Source organism: Marmota monax, unplaced genomic scaffold (assembly GCF_021218885.2).
Source record: "Marmota monax isolate L192 unplaced genomic scaffold, Marmota_monax_Labrador192_F-V1.1 WCK01_AAM20220418_F8-fsc00001, whole genome shotgun sequence".
NCBI lineage: Eukaryota > Metazoa > Chordata > Mammalia > Rodentia > Sciuridae > Marmota > Marmota monax.
The window spans coordinates 40904188-40924257 of NW_026693777.1; the positions used below are offsets into that span (position 1 = coordinate 40904188).

Consider the following 20070-nt stretch of genomic DNA (forward strand, 5'->3'; position numbering starts at 1 on the left):
TTATGAGTAGGCTTTTTCTTTGAACACTGATTGGGAGGTGAGCGTATTATTGACTTTTACTGTGGCTAGGGATGCTATGTATTCTGCAATGTAGATGACAATCTTTTACAAGAATAATTAGCCTGGAGTGGTGGTGCATGCCTCTAATGCCAACAACTATGGAGGTTGAGGCAGGAGTATTGCAAGCCAGACTCAGCAATTTAGTGAGGCCCTAAGCAATTTAGCGACACACTGCCTCAAAATAATACATAAAAACTCCTGGGGACGTAGCTCAGTGGTAAAGCACCCCTGGATTCCATCCCCAGTACAAAAAAAAAAAAATCAATAGTTGTAAATAGTTGTATGTCTTACATGACTTTAATCTGTAAGAGGGCCTTCTGAGATACCCCTGTAGGTGATATATCTGCTAATAATAATCTGACCCAATATTCTGATTCCCTTTTACATATTAAAATCTAGGAATTTTGTTCTGTATTGTTTAGATAAAGATTGAATTTCCCATGAATGGTAATAAAGGGAATAGTGTATTTTGTTTTTTGGAACTTTATGGAGGGTTAGTCATAATTCTATAAATTGACATCCAGTACCTTACTCTGCTCTTGGTATTTTTGTTGCTTATACAATTCATATATTGTTTGCAATACACATAGCTTGAATACGTATTTGAAGTGATTCCACAGACAGAAACAAATATCTGGTCACTTCATTGGTCTTCTATGTTTCATAATGAAATAATATTTTTGTTATAAATTACCTTCCCTTCTATATTAAAATCGGAGCATTGCTGTGTATATTGATTTAGTAATTATACTTGTAAGTAGATGCTATTATTTAATAATTGTAACTCGAGATAATTATAATTTCATCTCAGGATTTTTGTTTCAAAAAGAGAGGTCTAAGCCGGGCTTGGTGGCACACATGGCTGGAGGATCTCAAGTTCAAAGCCAGCCTCAGCTACTTAGCGAGGTCCTAAGCAACTTAATATTTGATGTTTGATTTCAACATAAAGATTCCTTTTATTGCAATTATTTACTTTTTATTATTGTTTTAAGAAACTACTACTGTTATACAAAGCGGTTTTAGACTATCAATCAAGCGTGGACTTCCTTATGCCCGGAACCTTGGCGGCCTCGTTCAGAGGTGCACTTAGTAGTCACCGTCTATATCCTAACCGGAACCTTGGCGCTGTGACGTTGGTTTCCGGCGGTCTCTTTAGAAAGCCGAACAGCTTTGGGCCAAAGGACCATGAGAGGGCCGGAGCCGGGTCCCGAAGCTACCATGGAGGGGGACGTGCTAGACACACTGGAGGCTCTGGGGTAAGTGTTCTTGGGACTTTTCCCTCGAAAACGTAACCTTTTCTACCGTTTGGCTGCTGCAGCCTCCTCCCCGTCAATCTCCGCGGAGTCTGCGCGGCCCGGTGCAGGCCGCCTCAGCCTTGCTGCTTCCGGCGCCGACGGAGTTAAGCGGGAGGCGGGAGAGAAATCCGTTTGGAGGGTGGAGCAGGGCCGGAGAGCTGGGGCGCGTGGCCCCCTTTTCCAAACTCTTTGCTTAGAAACTCTGCAGCCGGACCCGGCGGGATGGGCTGGCGTGGAGCCGGCGAGCTACCGCCGGTCTTGCAGGCACTCCGGTGCGGGCAGGTGATGTTTATGTTGACGTTGTTTTCGCGCCCGGGGGCGGTCCTGGAACCCGAACTGGGGCTGTGGACTCGTCTCCTACAGTGTACAACCCGGGACTTACTTGGGGCTCAAGAGTCAATCATTCCTGCATCTTTGACAGGAGAAAGCATTTTGTTTAGTTCAGTTCGAGTCCATGCATTGAACCATTGAATCCGTTCGCTAATACATATTTATGTGCTAGAAAAGGTTTTCGGATTATTATAAACTCACTTAGTCGTGGAAGGTACAAGGAGTCTCTTGCCTGCTGCTATTCACAATTCAGAGTACTTTTATGAGAACTCCCAGGGGTCGAGGTGGCAGTGTTGTTAACAGCTTGCAGGTGTCGGGGTCCTTATACTCCACAACATAACCTACGCTCATTCCGTTTTTCATCACAGCCCTTGCTCCTATCTTGTTTGCCAATTTGTCAGTCTCTTCAACTTCACTCTTGCTTTTTCTCCCTCCTCCCAAATCAGCTCCTGGAAAACTGGTACCTTCCGGGTTTTGTTTACTGCTGCGCTCCCAGCAACATCCCAGATTGGGGTCTGTCACGTGTATGGTGACTGAGTGAATGGGTAAATGAATGAAGACAAGTTCAAAGGAAACTTGCACAGAAGTAAGCATAGGACCAGATTATTTGAGAGTCGAAAAGATTCCTATTAAAAACCTAAAAAGCGTGTAGCAATCTGCATAGTCTTTTGCTGTGCTGCATGCAAGGACTTCTTAATGGGGTGAGCTGTGCCTTCGCAGTACTGTGTAAAACTTGAAACCCTATGTCCTTGATTTTTCTCCCCCAAACTGCATTTGTGCCTCTACCAACTGCTTCTTTAGTTGCACCCAGATAAAACCTACTCTGCTGTGACCCTGCATTAGAGAACTTTATGTTAGTAGCTCTTGAATAAATGTTTGTTTAATGAAGGAACAGTTAGTGATTATTTAAGAGGCATTTGTTTTTGTTTTTACTTATGTGCAATCCCTTGGAAATTGTTCCTTAACTTGATTAAAGAAGTAATGAAGACAAGAAGTTAAAATACTTCAAAGTGTTTAGACTCCAGTTTGATTGCCAAAGTACTCCCAATAAGAACAATGGGATCCTGTAAATCATTTATGAAAAGAGGGAAAACAGTGTTTTTATTCCTTCTTTCATTCCTTGAACTTACTGTTTATATTTTAGTGTTTTGGAAAATGAAGTTTTCTGTAGTCTTGACTTTTATCAAGAAAAATTAGTTTCACATTATTCAGTATGGGAAGTAAAAGAGTTTGCATACTATAAAATTGGTTTTTTTTCTAGAATACCTGAGGAAAAGGGTTTGAAATGCGAATTCCATGATAATGAAATGTGAAAAAATAGTTTTTACAGTATATGTTATAATTTAATACTGTTTTCAAATGTCCATGTAAATAGTGACTAATGTATTTTCTATTGTGGTTTTAGACATTTAGGATACCAGTGAAGGTGCTTTAGTTTGTTGTATAAAGAAATTAATGGGAGGAACTAAAAGGGAATCTGATAAAGAATAATTTAATGTTATAGTATATTATGAATGAAAACGGTTGGAATCACTCAGTTTCCTCATCTCTGAAATGAGTGTGTTGGAGCAGATGATTTCGCAATAGTTCATGATTTTGTGGAACAGTGGATCTCAACCAGTAGGTCTTGTTATACATTAGAGTCATGTATGGAACTGGGAGCAGTGGCACCCTTCTGTAATCTCAGTGACTCTGGAGGCTAAGGTAGGAGGATCATAAATTCAAGGCCAGCTTTAGCAATTAGTGAGACCCTGTCTCAGAAAAAAAAAAAATCATGTATGGAGGTTGTGAAAAATGTTCCCCATTCTGGCAGATACCACAGCTGACTGAATGATCATCTGCAGAGGTGCAGTACAGACTTGAATATTTTTACAAAGCTTCACAGCTTAGATTGAGAGCTACTATTATAGAAGGTAACACAACTGTATGTTGAGCACTGTTCTGAGGTATTGGTGATGAACACAGTAGTCTTGGTTCTTGTCCCTGTTGGGCTTACAGTCAAGGGCAAAAACAGACAGGGTCACACAAATAATCATAAACTGTAACGAGTACTTCAAATGAAAGGAATAGTAATATTTTAGAAAGCTTAGTGGTAGGTTCCTGAGTAATTGACTTTTGGGACAAAATAGGAAGGGAGAATAGAAGTTAAGTACGTGATGGAAAAGGAGGATAAAGGTGTCCTTATAGTGAGAACAAAACATGAAGACCTTGAAGTAGGAAGGAGCATGTTGTATTAGAAGAAAAGGAAGTAACTTCATGTGGTAGGAAGGCAGAGTGCAAGGGACACAGTGGTGGGAGATTGGAAGCAAGAGTCAGGTGAGGACTAGCACATGCAGCAACTTTTTAGGCTTTGTTATAGATTTTATTCTTTAACAGCAATGGAATATGACAGAAGGGTTTTTAAATAAAAAAGGGAGTGATTATATATCTATTTGGAAAGGTACGTCTCTCAGCAAATGAATTGGAGAATTTAGTGGCCTGAGACATTGTTTAGTGGCAGTGAATATGAAAAGAAGTACATTATAAGACTTAGTGAGTAATTGGATATTAGATTTCAGGGATTCATTTCTTTAGTTAATATTAAGCACCAAAGTGAAATGACACTGTAGAATCTAAATTGAATAGGAAATTAAGTGAAGAAAGGAGGGAGCTAGTAAATAGAATGTAGAAGGACCAATGGAATGGAAGTAGTGAGATCAAAGAGTAGTTGTAGGTGAGTAGTCAAAAAGGCAAGCTGGAAGGATAGATGTAGTAGGTTGTGGTGAGGGAGTGATGTGTTTGAATTTGTGATTTGGGAGGTGGAGTAGGTGTAGCGAAGGCAAGGTCCAGGAGATAGCTGATTGATATAAGGTAAAGAAGGTTGGTAAAAAGGAAATTAGGAAATTGCGAGTTCAGAGTACCAGATAGGATATACATATGGACTTTGAATAAACTCATTATAATGGCAAGAATATAGGTGGAGAGGAAAGGTGATAAAAGGGAATGTTGAGTGTCCAGGAGATTGATAGATGAAAAATACAAGTGGAAGAGGGTCGTAGATCTGACTGGCTAGACCTTTTGAGAGAGCAGGAGCAGTGATTTGGATACTGTCTTGGAAAGCAAGGAGGACAAAAACCTATCAACCGATCTTGTGCAATTTGAGAATAAAAATAAGGAAAGCTAGAAGTGGTAGGGATAAACTTTTTGAGTGATATTGACAAAATATGAGTTGTTTATGGGTGGAACACAGTGGAAGAGATGGGAAGCAGGTAGGGGTGGAGAGCTGAATCAGAGGCTCGACTAGTCAGGTTGGCAAATGACAGGGGAAAATACGCAATCTCATGTTATGTTAGCTGGTGAAAATAAACAGAAAGTAAGTAAGGCCCTGGATGTCTTTCTCTCTGAGGAAAGGTGCCAGTATCCTTAATGGAAAGATGTGGATCACCTAGCTTGAAGTGGTGCCAGACTACTACCAATGGTTCCAGTAAGAGGCCCTGGTGGGGAGATAATCTAGGCTTAGGAGGGGTGTCACCAGTGTTTGGAATAACAATATCACTTTCCTAATAGGAATGTATAGAACAAACTAAGAGCATGGCTATTCTCAGTAAATAGCAGAATTGCATTGGGAAATCAAAGCAAGCATGCAGTAGTAGTAGTGATAAGCACTAAACAGTTGCTAAATATGGCATAAATAGACTTGAATTCCTGCTGTAATTTCTCCTAATCTACAAGGGTAAAAACAATGAGCAGTGATGACAAACATTGAGAGATATTTAAGTGAAAAAAAAAGTTTCTTAGTACTGTGCTGTTTAATGAGAGGTCTGTGGACCAGCAGCATTGATATCACCTGGGAATTAGGAATACAGAATCTTAGATCTCACTATTGCTCTGCTGAATTAGTCTATTTTAACAAGACCCTCAGGAGATCAATATGCATATGAAAGTTTAAGAAGCATTGCTCTAGTCTGATATACTATTTCCTACTCTTATTCAATTATCTAGCAGAATATTTTCAGATACTTCTATTATGTAAAACAATTAGATATGTTTCTGAATGGCGACAGTTCAGTAGGGGAAGTAGGGATGTGGCTCAAGCGGTAGCGCGCTCGCCTGGCATGCCTGCGGCCCGGGTTCCATCCTCAGCATCACATACAAACAAAGATGTTTGTCCGCCGAAAACTAAAACAATAAATATTAAAAAGTTCTCTCTCTCTCTCTCTCTTTAAAAAAAAAAAAAAAGAACATAGGGCTGTAGCAATAGAGTGTATGGCTCAGTTCCTAGCCAGTTAGCTATGATTATGACAGTCCCAAGGAAGTTCTCTCTCTGTACTTCAGTTTTCTCATCTGTAAAATGAGGTTAAGAATAGTACCTACTCTAATAGGTATTATAGCAATTAAATGAGGTAATATATGCATAACACTTAGGGCTAGCCTAAGTAAGCAGTTTGTGTTAGCTACTGTTACAATTATTAGATATTCAGATTTGTTAAATGTATTTATGTTTTCCTCTTTTTATTTTTACCTTACTTGATTAGCTAAGGCATTAAATATTATGAATTTTTTCCTTTGGTGATTTGAGCAGTTTTTATTGAATTTGATAAATGGCATTTCAATGAAAATTGACTTACATCTACCAATATGAATTAGTTAACATTTATTCAGGAGTTTATGATTATTTTATTGCAGAAATGAAAGCAAATGGGGGAAATAAGACATTTACTATTAAGTCTCAATGAAAATCATTGTATGATATGGAGGAAGAGGTGAGACATAGAGAAAGCAGCCTTGGGCTGGGGGTGCAGTCCCAGTTCTGCCTTTTATTTGCTGAATCATCTGGGTCATGTTAGTTGCTTAGTTTCCTTATAGGTGTTGACAGATGTTTGAGTTCATACGGAGTATTTGGGCTAAATTCACTTAAATCCTAATGCCATTGTTTATTTGCTTATTTTATAGTCCTATAGAATTAGGATAATACCACCTCAAAGCATTGTTATAATGATTGAATGAATTATATATGACTAGCATTGTGCCTGGCCTGCTACTTAAGGCAGGTATCCTCACCTTGTTAAGTCTTAATTTCTTTACCTGCAAAGTGGGAGTTAGAAAATATTCCCCATGTGATACAACTGGAGAATTCAGAGAAAAACAAATGCAAATGACTTAAACTTATGCAGAGACACATAGCCTTGCTTATAAAAGAAATGTAAATTAAAACTACATTGACCTACCACATAGTCAGAATTCCAAGTTTGATATTTTCAGTGAATTACCAGACAGTGATAGATACCTTGATAGTACAACTCCTGTAGAGGAAGATTTAATAATGAAGATTTAATAATGTCTAACAAAATTATATATCTATATACTCTTTGATCCCAAAATCCCACCTTTAGGAATCTATCCCAAATATACACTGATGAAACTTTGCCAAATTATAATAACAAAATAGTAGAAACTACCAGGATATCCTCATTAGAAGCTGATGAAGATATGATGTATTCAGACAGATAATACACAGCTGTAAAAATGATTGAAATTTATCTGTAAGTATTCATCTCTAGTAAATGCAAATATATGTATGAGCATGTATGTTTGAAGGAAGGAATAGAACAGTATTATCTTAAAAAGGAGAAAAATATATATGCTTGTATTATTTTTAAAACTATTATAGAAGTATAACCCCAAACTTGTAAATATGGTTACATGTTGGATGGGAGGCAGAGCATAGGCAATAGAATAAGATTAAGATTGTGAACTAGATTTGTGTGAATGTACCTTGTTTTGTAAATTAGACTTTAAATCCACAGAAATATTTTATATAATTATAAAGCAGAATTAAATAAAAATGAAATCAAAACAAAACAAATCCCAAGCTATGGAATCAACCCAGGTGCCCTACAATGGATGAATGGATAAAGAAAATGTGGTATATATACACAATGGAATATTACTCAGCCATAAAAAGAATGACATTGTGACATTTGCTGGAAATGGGTGGATCTGGAGACTTAGCATAGCTAAGTGAAATAAATCAATCCGTAAAAACCAAAAGTCAGATGTTCTTTCTGATACGTGGATGCTGACACAACAAAAGGGTGTGGAAAAGAATAGAAGTTCAATAAATTCGATAAGGGGAATTAAGGGAAGGTTGGAGGGACAGGAAATAGGAAAGACAATAGAATCAGTCTGACTTAACTTTCCTACATACATAAATAAACACACCACAGTGAATCTCTACATCATTTACAATCATAAGATTGGGAGCCTAATTAAAATAAGATGTACTCCATGTCTGTATACATATGTCAAATTATACTCTACTGTCATGTATAACTAAAGAGAACAAATAAAAATAATTTTAAAATATTAAAAAATCCCTAAAAATTAAAGCACAATGAATCAAGTGTCTATTGGTATATTGAGTAGATGGAGTAATTGCCTGGAAATAAACTGTTTTTCTGTACAGTCTTAATGGAATATATTCTAAATGTAAAAAATTGGATTAATTGGACAGTTTACTTCTCAGATGTATTTAATTGAAGAATTTGTCCAATTGAAGAGTTTGTCTCCAGACATTTTTCTAAAATATTACAATTAAAATTCAAACATTTTGTTAATTGATAGCAAATTGTTCTGGTATATACAGTGAAAGGGAATTGAAAGCATTATTCACACATTGTGCTACATAAATTCAGCCAGATATGAGTACAACATATCAAGGCAAATTCCTCTCATGGACTTGCACTTTCTGTTCTGTTTTTGTTCCAATGGGACTTAATGTTTTGAGCGTATACACCAATAGGTGACATGAAACAGAAGTTGGGATTATTATGGTAACCTGAGTATGTTGGAATCCAAGGAGAGGCTGAATGTTATATGTAGCCCACTAATCGGAGTAATCTATGAATCAGAGTGAATGGTAGAACCAGACAGAGCTGCATATTGCAGAATAGACAGCAAGGTTTGGGCAGAGCAGTCACCAAAGAGCAGTCACCAACAGTTTCCAAATAAGCAATAGCTAATATCTGTAATATCAGAAATCCATATTTCCCTTTCTGGAACAGTGGCAATAACAGTGTATCTTAATAAATGCCATTGGGAGAGTGAAATAAAAATTTTCTCAAAAATAAAACCACTGAAAAGTTGAATTTGATTTACAGGGATTAATCACAGTAGAGGAATTTGACCCACAGGGATAATTAATTGATTCAAAAACTTAAACTATTTTCTGTAATGTTGTTAATATTGCTGGATTTCCTATTCTAAAACTAGGTAATTTATATCTATTTTATATCTAATGGGATTATGCAAATGTCATTAGAATTTTCATTTTAAAAGAAAATAAATATAAAACAAGTAAAAACCTCACAGTTGCAAATTCAGATTGGAAATAGCAATATGTATTCCTGATTTAATTTCTCTTAAAAAGACATACAGGGGTTAGGGGTATAGCTAAGTGGTAGTATGCATGCTTAGCTTGCCCAAAGCCCTGGGCTCAAACTCCAGTAACCCCTCCCCTCAAATATGTGGAAACAATGACCAATGTGTAATAACAGATAATATACTCTAAATGCCATTAAAAAGGACGAGGGACTCTTGGAGAGATGTCTGACTACAGCAGGACTAGGGCAGGAACATCTTGTCATAGAAAGCAAGGAAAGTATTTAAAGACTACTAAGAATAAGTCATAGGACTCACTGGCCATATGAATGGGCTCCTACTAATGAAGTTAGAACAATTTAAATATCAATAACTGCAGTAGATTAAAACATATAAAATACATTAAAATTGTGAGGTTATGACATTTTAAAAAGTTGCAGAAAGAACAATAAAAGAAAATTGATATCTAATTCAATTAAGATAGTAAGGTATTTTGAAACTTTAAGGTTCCTGTCAAATACATTTGCAAAAGTATTTAAAAGTATAAAATTGTGAAGTGAAAAAAATGATTTAGGTTAAATTGATCTCATAGGTATTTTTCAGGTTTAGGTTTTTGAAATTTAAAATTTGCGCCCGTATTTTTTTTTCACTATAAATCTTATTTTTGGAACTAGTATAAAACTGAAAAAATTTCTATTATCTGACTTTGTATTATCTGTAATATTGACAGTTTAGATAGTTTTATGGTAAAATGTTAAAATATGGGGGAAAAAGCCAAATACTATTTGTATAGAGTAAGAATTGGCAAACTATTTCTGTAAAAGGCCAGATAGTTAACATTATAGGCTTTACTGATCAATGACCTGGTTATAACTGCTCACATCTGCCGTGGTAGTATGAAAGCAGCCATAGACAATTCTGTAAATTAGTATTTTTATTCCCTGTGTTCTAATATCTTTATGTACCGAAACAGATAGCATATAATTTTATATACATGTAATCTCTAATTTAAATTTCATTCCTAAGCCTGAATAGGCCTTGATAGAGAATATTAGATTTTTTTTCTTTTCTTTTTTAATTGCCTTTTCTTCCTTTCTAGGTATAAGGGACCACTGTTAGAAGAACAAGCCCTTACCAAGGCAGCAGAAGGTGGACTGTCTTCACCTGAATTTTCAGAGCTCTGTATTTGGTTAGGCTCTCAAATAAAATCATTGTGCAACTTGGAAGAAAGTATCACTTCAACTGGTATTGTCATTTAGTTTTATTTACCTTTCTATTATTAGTAATAAAATAAACTGCTAGCTCATAATTTATAATTTTATTAATTATGGGATCACAGTAGAAAGAAAAATTGCTAATGGGGAGAAGTTCAGTATGGGATATTAAAAATCTTGATTTGAATTTTATGGTAATACAAAACTGATTCTCAAATTTGATGTAAAATTATGAATAATACTGTTTATCTGCCGTGTTGACTCTGGTATTGTTCTTTAGCAAAAAAAGTCTGAATTTGGTTATTTTAAAAAATTTTTTTAATATGACTCAGTTTTGAACTAATTTTATATATATGTAATCACTAATTTAAATTTTATTCCTAAGCCTGAAACTCAGGGCATGTATTTATATAGAAATACTTTTATAAAAATATGCCCTGACTCAAAGCTTGTTCAGTTTATTATCATCTTGGTAACTGGAGTCCTTGTGGATCTTTTTTTATTTTATTTTATTTTTTGGTACCAGGGATTGAACTTGGGGGCACTCGATACTGAATCACATCCCCAGCCCTATTTTTTGTATTTTTTATTTAGAGACATGGTCTCACTGAATTGCCTTGCTGAGATTGGCTTTGAACTGTTGATCTTCCTGCCTCAGCTTCCTGAGCTGCTGGGATTACAGTCATGCACCACCCACCTGCCCCTGCCCTCTCTCCGCCTAATCTTTGGTATAATTTCAGACAGTGTTAGAAAATAAAACATGAAAAACTATTGGGCATTTGCTAGGGAACAAAATAGTCTTCCCTTCTAAAGCTGTCCTTTGAAATTATTTTTTTCCTTGCCAAATTTAACAGAAGTTGGGCTGCGAATGTAGCTCAGTGGTAGAGTACTTCCGTAGCGGGTTCCATCTCTAGCACTGCAAACACAAAAGAAAACAAGCAACAAATTTAACAGAATTCCTGTGAAACAAAGTAAAATAATGTGAATTCAAAACAAGGCACAAGTTCCTACATAATTACATTGTGAATTAAAGATAATAAACTTAATTAAATGATTGCATTTAATAATCTGGTTAGAAATAAAAAAGAAATGGGTAATTTACTCTGAAGCCAGTTACAATAATTGTAGATCTAATAATGTTTTAAGTGTTTCAGTTGCTAATTCCAAATATTTCCAGTTTACCTGATTTTATGGAGAGTTCATTGGACAAAACTTGTCAGAGATTTAAATATAAGTGTTTGCAATCTTGTTATTACAGATGTTCTTAAATTGATATTTTTGTTCTTAAATTTAAGCCTAAACACTTGAGCATGCGTGTACACACACACACACACACATTGTATGGAAATTAGTTGCCTTAGCCTAAGCTTTGTAGTTACACATCTAAGGATTAAATGTGAAAGTGAAAATTTAGAATTGAATATAAAATTGAAATTAATGAGGTAGATTTCATAGTATTGGCTTGTATGGTAAGTACTTAGTAAATGTATTATGATTTTTCTTTTTTAAAGGGAGAGATGACCTAGAGAGCTTCCAACTTGAGATAAGTGGTTTTTTAAAAGAAATGGCATGTCCATATTCTGTTCTCATATCAGGAGATATTAAAGACCGTTTAAAAAACAAGGATGACTGTTTGAAACTTCTATGTAAGTTATATTTCCTTGGACATTTAAATGCATGTGTTTGATCTGGTTTTGTTATTTTCAAGCCAAAATTTATGCAGTTTCATTAATGAAACATTACTCATTTTATCTGTTGAAAATGTTTTAGTATTTGACTTAAAATATGATGCTGTCTCAGATGTTTGCATAAATAAATTTAAGTAAATTCTACGAGTATATCCTCTAACACTTGGGATATTATGGTTAATATAGAATGCCCTATGTTTGTACTTTCTATTTCCTTCACCTTATTCCTCTCTTAGCATTTATGACTAGATGTGTAAAGTTGGTGATCTCCAAGGTCCTATTTAATTTAAAACTCTGGGAACTAGACTGCTAAGGAGATTATGAGATCTCATTTTAGTGATAGGCATTGAATGATAATCTGTTCAAAAACATTTATTGATCACCTACTCTTGTACCAAAAACTGTTATAGGCACCAGGAAGATGTCAGTGTTTTGTTTTGTTTTTTTTTTTTTTTAAGAAAAATTTGTATAGTCCTTTTTTATTATAAAAATACATGCTCAGGAGGAATGTGATGGGGTGTTAATGTTTACGGATACCAAGTTTCACTGGGGAAGATGAAAAAGTTCTGGAGATTGATGGGATAATGGCAATGCAATAATATAAATATGCTTATTGTTACAGAGCTGTATGCCTAAAAATGGCTAAAATGGTAGAGTTTTAAATTTACATGCTGATGGTATAAGTCTTAGAAAGTAGACAAAATTGTAAAGAAGAAAATAAAGTATAACTTTACTACCTAGAGAGAATTATGAATACTTTTGGTGTATTTTCTTTTGAGGGGGGCGGGTACTGGGGAATGAACTCAGGGTCATTCGACCACAGAGCCACATCCCCAGCCCTATTTTGTATTTTTGAGACAGGGTCTCACTGAGTTGCTTAATGCCTTGCTTTTGCTGAAATTGGATTTGAACTCTCAATCCTGCCTCAACCTCCGAAGATGCTGGGATTACAGGCTTATGTCACTGTGCCTTGCAACTTTTTGGTGTATTTTCTTTCCCTTTTTCTTGTGTGTGTGTGTGTGTATGCACACATACACACACACACACACAGAGGAATGATTGAGAAACTGTTACAGATGCAGTTCCTTTTCCTCTTCCCCTCATTTAATGTATTATTCTACTCTTCATTTCCCCCTCACTTCCTGTTGTTATTATTTTATGGTACTGGTGATTGAATCCAGGACCTTGTGCATGCTAGGCAAGTGCTCCTTTTATTTTATTTTATTTTGAGATAGAGTCTCGTTAAATTACCAATGTTGGCTTTGAACTTGCAATCTTCCTGCCTCAGCCTCCCAGGTAGCTGGGATTACATATGTGGACTCCACTATGCCCAGCAGTTTTTTTTTTTTTTTTTTTATCAAATTGATTTAAATTAACTATATTACTTTTTATTGGCATAATATTTTTAGTTAATAGATTTCAAGTTTGGAGGTATTTGAATTTTTTTTTCTATTTTAAAACAATTTGTGTTTCTGGTTACTTTTACTTAGACAAAGACTATGAACGTTTAAAAAAATCTCTTGTCTAGTTATATTGCCATATTTTGCTTCAGAAATCAATTCACAGTCTTACCAAAATTTACTCTTTATCTTTAGTTTAACTGAAGTATAGTTATAGTTAGCTGTTTGAATCATATTTAGTCATATAATAATCTTGCTGTTGCTCCTGGAATGTTTGTAGTGTGCTTAAAATAAAAAGGGCTAAATTCCTTCCTATGGGAAAAGCTTTAATGAATCAAGAGGAAAACATGAGAACTTCACTAGAAAAATGTATAAAGTATATAAGACGTGAACATGTATTCTAAAGAAAAAAAAATTTTTTGTGTGTGTGTACTGGGAATTGAACCCAGGGGCACTCAACCACTGAGCCACATCCCCAACCCTTTTTAAGATATTTTATTTAGAGACAGGGTCTTGCTCTGTTGCTTGGGCCTTGCTAAGTTGCTGAGGCTGGCTTTGAACTCGCAATCCTCCTGCCTCAGCCTCTTTGGATTACAGGTGTGTGCCACCACACCCTGCAAGAAAAAGAATTTTAAAATTGCATATAAAGTGAAAAGATGCACAATATTTTTCAAAATCAAGGCATTATAAAAATAAAATAATACAAGTGTGTAGGATAACAAATTCTTATATACTGTAGACATGCTATGGGGGTCAAATAACTGGTGTAGCCTCTTAGGAGGACAGCTTTTCAAAATCATAGTTAAAAACTCACCTCTCTTTGACCTGGTAATTCATTGTCTCTGAATACATATCGAATGCCCTAAATATTGAAAGATAAATGAAAAGGATGTTTATTACAACATTGTGATATCAAGAAGACTGGAAACCTGAGTGTCCACAAATAGTTAAATGGGGATGGTGCATTTATGCAGTGATATCACAATCTAGTCGTTAGGAAAAATGAAAATAGATCAAATGTGCTTTTATGGAGTAATCTCTGAGATACGTTAGTAGTAAAAAGCAACATAGAACATGCATAATTTACTGTGGTGGGAAGACAACTTACTTTTCCCTGTATTGTTTATACTCTGCATAGGTTAGTTTTATAAGTACTAGACTAAACTCTTGATTGAACTATTGCTTAGAGCATGCTTCTGCAGAACAAATGCAGACTTCCAGAGATACGATACATTTCTGAAGAACTAGTAATCTCTTTTAATGAGGTTTTTAAATCAGAGGGTCCTTAGTGTAGTCCTCATCAATGAAGTATGGTAGATACTGGTTGTAACTTTTTGGTATTTGGCTCTTTAGACTGTAATATGTAGATTGCATAGAAAATTAGTGTTTTTTCTCTCTCCATGAGAGTCACCTTGACTCTAAAACAAACTACACAGATGTCCAACTTCTGCTTCATCTCTGTTCATTTAGAATCTCTGAGGATGGGATCTTGGTATCTATATTTCCTAGATATTGTGTTCTCAGCTGAATTTGAAACTGCTATATTAAATTGTGGCTTTTGTGTATTGTCAATTTTAACTAAGGACAAAAACAATATCATAACTGTTGTAGTGAAAAGTTAATTTAAAATAAGACTATCCATCAAAGATTTTTTAGTAATTTTCTTAAATATGGCTTTTGAAAGAATAGAATAGAATAGTGAAAGGAGAGGGAGTTGTGAACAGCTTCATGTGATCTTTCCTGACTCACATTGTTCCGTCCATGTATAGATGAGTTAGAGCTACACATTCTCTCCTAGCCCAGTGCTTTGTCATAAGAGAATGTGTTAGTAAAGTCTCATACATTCTTAATTTTTTGGTAGGTCTTTTCTACTGGATTTTAAATTCTTTAAGGGTAGGCAGTCTCTCTGATGTTACAACTCCATTGTATACACTGTGCCTGACTCAGAACAAAATGTGTAGGTACATTGAAATAGCATTGTAGATCATTTACTGTATTAATTAAAATGGAACTGCAGCCAGCTAGTGCAAAATCAAGGAGAATATAATAAGTCATTCATTCATTCCTCTTTTACTTGATGGTATTAAATAAATTCATTTTCATTTTTATTTTTAGTGCCCCCCCTTTTTTTACTCATTCATTTATTCAAACTAAGTCTTAGAGTAAATCTATACAGGTAAAATAGATGAAAAGTGAAGCTTCTCCTTTGGAGGGACCTGGAGCCTTGTATGCTTGACTCTAGAGGGAGCTGCTCAGGCTTCTCCAATGTGAAAAACAATTAGCCATTTAAAGTACAGTACAAATTTGAAAGAGTATTTTATGTAGCTTTAGGTAAGTTGTGTCCCATTTACCTCTGCTGCCTTAACACAGTTTACTGTGTTCTGCAAATGTTGGTATTGCTCTTTGGTTCTTTGTAAGGGAATATTGGTTTTGGTATTGTTGATACTTATTTTATTTAAGATATTTGGTGCAGATAATAACATTTGTTTTAACCTTTTTTTGTTATAGTATTTTTAAGTACAGAACTTCAAGCTTCACAGATATTGCAGAAGAAGAAACGTAAAAATTCTCAGTTAGATAAAAACAGTGAAATTTATCAGGAAGTTCAAGTTATATGTGATTCTCTTGGTGTTCCCAAGTCAACCACTTCCGACATTCCACTTATGCTAAACCAAGTGGAATCAAAGGTATTGTATTTGTTTTATTTTTATTTTCTCCAAATTTAGCTAAATACTAACATATAAATGCTGAATTAAAATGAAAGCCTTTCCTTTAAGAGTAAAATATACATTATCATTTCAAGACAAATTTGTCTTCATATAAACTAAATTTTGGATTTGGACTTAATGTCCATGTGACTTAATTTTGCCTATGGCTAATATTTAAGAATCAGATTTTAACATGTGAGTGCTGTTAGGCTTGGCTAGAGTTTGCCATAATAGAAATAACTTTTCAAATTTAAAGATTCTGTTACTAATCAGTGATATAATACAGTATAATGAAAGAAGGATAGTTTTTCTGTAAAGTCAAAAGAGAAACTAAACTTTTTTCCCAATGGATGTTACAGTGGGGTTTCTTTGGCTCTGAGTAAAAAGTTTTTTTGTTGACAAGTGTTTAGTAAGTGACTATTACATAATGAATGTATAAATGAGTATTCTGACAGAATAGTTAAAGACAAGTACAAATCTCATACCTCATGCTTTTTCCCTTTTAATGGTCTTCTGGCCTATTTACCTAAAAAGGCTTTCTATACCACTCACTTCCTATTAAAACTAAAAATTTCTCTATTTTCTTTCTTCTACTGTGATGTGTGCCCAGAAGACAACTTATTATCATTGGGGGAAAATTTTTTACAATACAATCTAAAGCTGTTCAAAGGTATAACAGCAAATAGGTATCATTTATTGTTCTAAATGCTTATATGTATAACTCATCTAATTCTCATATTACACATGAGATAATAACCTCTATGGGAAAAAACTGAGGTATTGAAAGATTTAATAATTTAAATAAGCAAGTTTCCAAGTAGTGGTAAAAACCTGAGGTTTGAACATATGTTCATATAGGCACTTTCCAGAGCCTATGATCTTCACTCACTCCATAACAAGGAATGTGAATATCTGAGGGTGGCTACATGTAGGAAACTATATGTGTGCATTCAGAATCCCTCTGGAGTGAGGAGTTAAAACCTGGTGTATGCCTTAATCCCAGTGACTTGGAAGTCTAAGGTAGGAGGATCAAAAGTTCAAGGCTAGCCAAGCAAGGTCCTAGGTAACATTGTGAGACCCTGTCTCAAAATAAAAAAGGGCTGGGGATATTGCTCAGTGGTTAGGTGCCCCTGGGTTCAATCCCCAGTACAAAAATAAATAAATAATGTATAAAATAACATAAAATTGACATTACTTACCATGAGTGGAATTTGTAGAAATGACATATTTTAAGAAAATAATTAATTCCATAAGATATGTAAAGATCAGGTCAATATCATTGGTATAGAGGTAGATTGCTACTAAGCTAGTGAAGCTTAAACTCTGGGGTCTCATTTGCATAGGTACTTTCTAAGCTAATTTAAAATATGACTTTCTAGATATAATTTGCATGTCATGAAATTCATTTCATCTTAAATATATAATCAATGAATTTTAGTATATTTACCAGATTGTACAACCATCTCTAAAATCTAATTTTAGAACACTTCCATCACTGTGAAAAGAAACCTCATGTTCATTTACAGTCATTTCCTATTACTACCCCATCTTCCAATGTGATTTTGAATTATTTTTCTTCAGGAGTGCCCCCAACATTAATTAAATAAGCTTCATTCTCCTTAAAATCTGAACTGCTCCTGATTATCTTCTGTTACTACCTTATAACTAAGAAACTTTAAATATTTCATTTATTTTTGAAACATTTTCTTTAGCTAGTGAAAGATTCTCTAGTTAGGAAGGTGAGCCTACTTAGGCTGTCATTCTGTGGTCGTTTTATTCAGGATAGATTATTATTATTGGATAGCTCCTGATACTACTAAAGAAAAAGTAAATGCCAAATATCTTGCTTACCAAAATAAATGTTTTAAGTAATTTAAATCAGTGACTTTGCAAAAGTAATGAAAATGTGTATGTGGTAACAATAATTGACATTTTTATATTGTCTTGCTGAACAATGAAACCAGAATAAATACAATTAGAATGTGCACATAGTATTTGAGAAAAATCAGTATGCTTGTTAAATGTGTAAGTATCCTCTTTGAGAATTTACCAGGAAGTAAGAGATTGCCATCTTAAGAAGAAACTCCAAAATTATTTCACATAAGACCCAATTTCTCATAGTAGAACCCTTTAATAAGTACCTTAGTCTCTGTACACTATTTCTTCTTATTGGAAAGATCTTCTGTAACTTGAATCAATATAACTGGTGCTTATTTGAAAAAGATAGTAATGGTACTCTTTCCTGATTTGTGAAGGTGTATTTTAATTATATCACTTTAACATTTTATTTATTCTCTAATGTTCAAAACAACACTCAAACCAGAATAAGCTTGTTTTTAAATTAAGTATATACATTTTCACAATTTTTTGTATTTACTTTTAGGTAAAGGATATTCTCTCTAAAGTCCAGAAAAATCATGTGGGAAAACCACTGCTAAAAATTGATTTAAGTCTGGAACAGGCGGTAAATCTTCTTTTCTTTTTAGTTTGGTGCATATGATTGTATTAGTTAATTTTTTGTTACTACATTGAAATACTCAAGTCAGAATAACTTTATAAAGAAAAGAGCTTTATCTATCTCAGTCTTAGAGCCCGAATGTCCATACAGCATGGTGTAGGCTCTTGCAAGGGCTGCCTCTTGGCTTTGTAACCTAATGATTGCAAGGATGGTAGTTGAAGGGAGATATCACATTGTCAAACAGGAAGCCGGAGAGGCTGGGGTCCCACAGTCCCTCTCAGGGGCAACCCCAGTTGACCTAAGGATCTTCTACTAGGCCATATTTTTTAATTCTCTTACTGCTTCCCAATACTGCCAACCTTCAGATAAAGTCTCCAACACAGGAAACTTTGGGGGGGGGGCAAATAATATATGAACCATATAATGACTTAATTTTGTAAATGGACATTCAGGTTTTACAATGCATAGCATGCATGTTATTTTGGAGAATCAAAATGGATTGATATTCTAGAGTAATATATATAAACATTTCTTCAGTCAAATTATTAAGTGAAAACATACCTGGTCAAGAGTATTGAAATTGCCCAATCTGTTAGTGTAGTTATGATTTCAAAAAGATAATATTTTTAAAGCTGATGAGAAGAGAAATTACTGGTATATTTTTTCTATATTGGTCCATACTACATGGAAAGTAGAGTTTTTACTTAATATGTTTAATTGAAGATAAACTTGTTTAATATCTTCTGAATATCATAAATGTTCTATCAGATGTTCATTATTTAAATAATTCACCACAAAGTCTAAAGGGAATTAGAAAATGGTTAAGTATAGTATACTTTGAATTAGCAGGAAGTACTTAATTCTTAGGTTTCTGTGTAGAATGAGTCTGAAGTTTATGATTTTGTTCCAAATTCCTTAGGAACAACTGGAAAGAATTAATGATGCCCTTTCCTGTGAATATGAATGCCGCCGCCGCATGTTAATGAAACGATTAGATGTGACAGTGCAGTCCTTTGGATGGTCTGATAGAGCAAAGGTAAGGCTGTTTTCCCATTTGTATCCTGTAGGTGGTATCCTGTGACAGCTCTTCAAGATCTTGTTTGCTATTATGCAACTGTACCACATTTGTTCCTTATCACTAATCTGAACCACATGTCTAGGTCAACTACTGGCCTCTTATATAAAATGATCCTAGTCTTGCACACATTCCTGTTTGCAAAAACTTAATTTTTCCACAGGCTTTCATATTTGTTTTAAATTCATAGATGGTGTGATTTATGTCAGAATATGCCATTGCAAAGGAGGCATCCTATGAGATAATTAGTAACTTATTAAGAAAGTAGAATATAGGAATGGGACAGATCGTACTGATGCCTGAACAGTTCTTAAAAGTTTCTTAAAACTGGGTAGGTGGGGTATGTGTTTTATTTGAAAAGGAGGTTTCAGGAGAGGGGAATTCCCATTTATGAATCCCTTCAGAGAGCTTTTTAGAAAGCGTCTCCCATCACTCCCATTTTAGGTGTTTAATTTGTATTCAGATTTAGTTTGGGATCCTCCC

The 20070-nt window shown here is 34.7% G+C and overlaps 1 protein-coding gene across 1 annotated transcript in view; it reads left to right on the plus strand.

The window, feature by feature from the left end:
- Window positions 1-1182: 1182 nt before the first annotated feature.
- Fam98b (family with sequence similarity 98 member B) overlaps window positions 1183-20070 on the plus strand; it is a 30509-nt gene continuing 11621 nt past the window's right edge. The window contains exons 1-6 of the mRNA XM_046460828.2: window positions 1183-1316; window positions 10144-10289; window positions 11770-11904; window positions 15855-16033; window positions 18438-18518; window positions 19432-19548. Of these exons, the coding sequence (XP_046316784.1) occupies window positions 1246-1316; window positions 10144-10289; window positions 11770-11904; window positions 15855-16033; window positions 18438-18518; window positions 19432-19548 (729 nt within the window). The 5' untranslated portion in view covers window positions 1183-1245. The remainder of the gene's footprint in view (window positions 1317-10143; window positions 10290-11769; window positions 11905-15854; window positions 16034-18437; window positions 18519-19431; window positions 19549-20070) is intronic.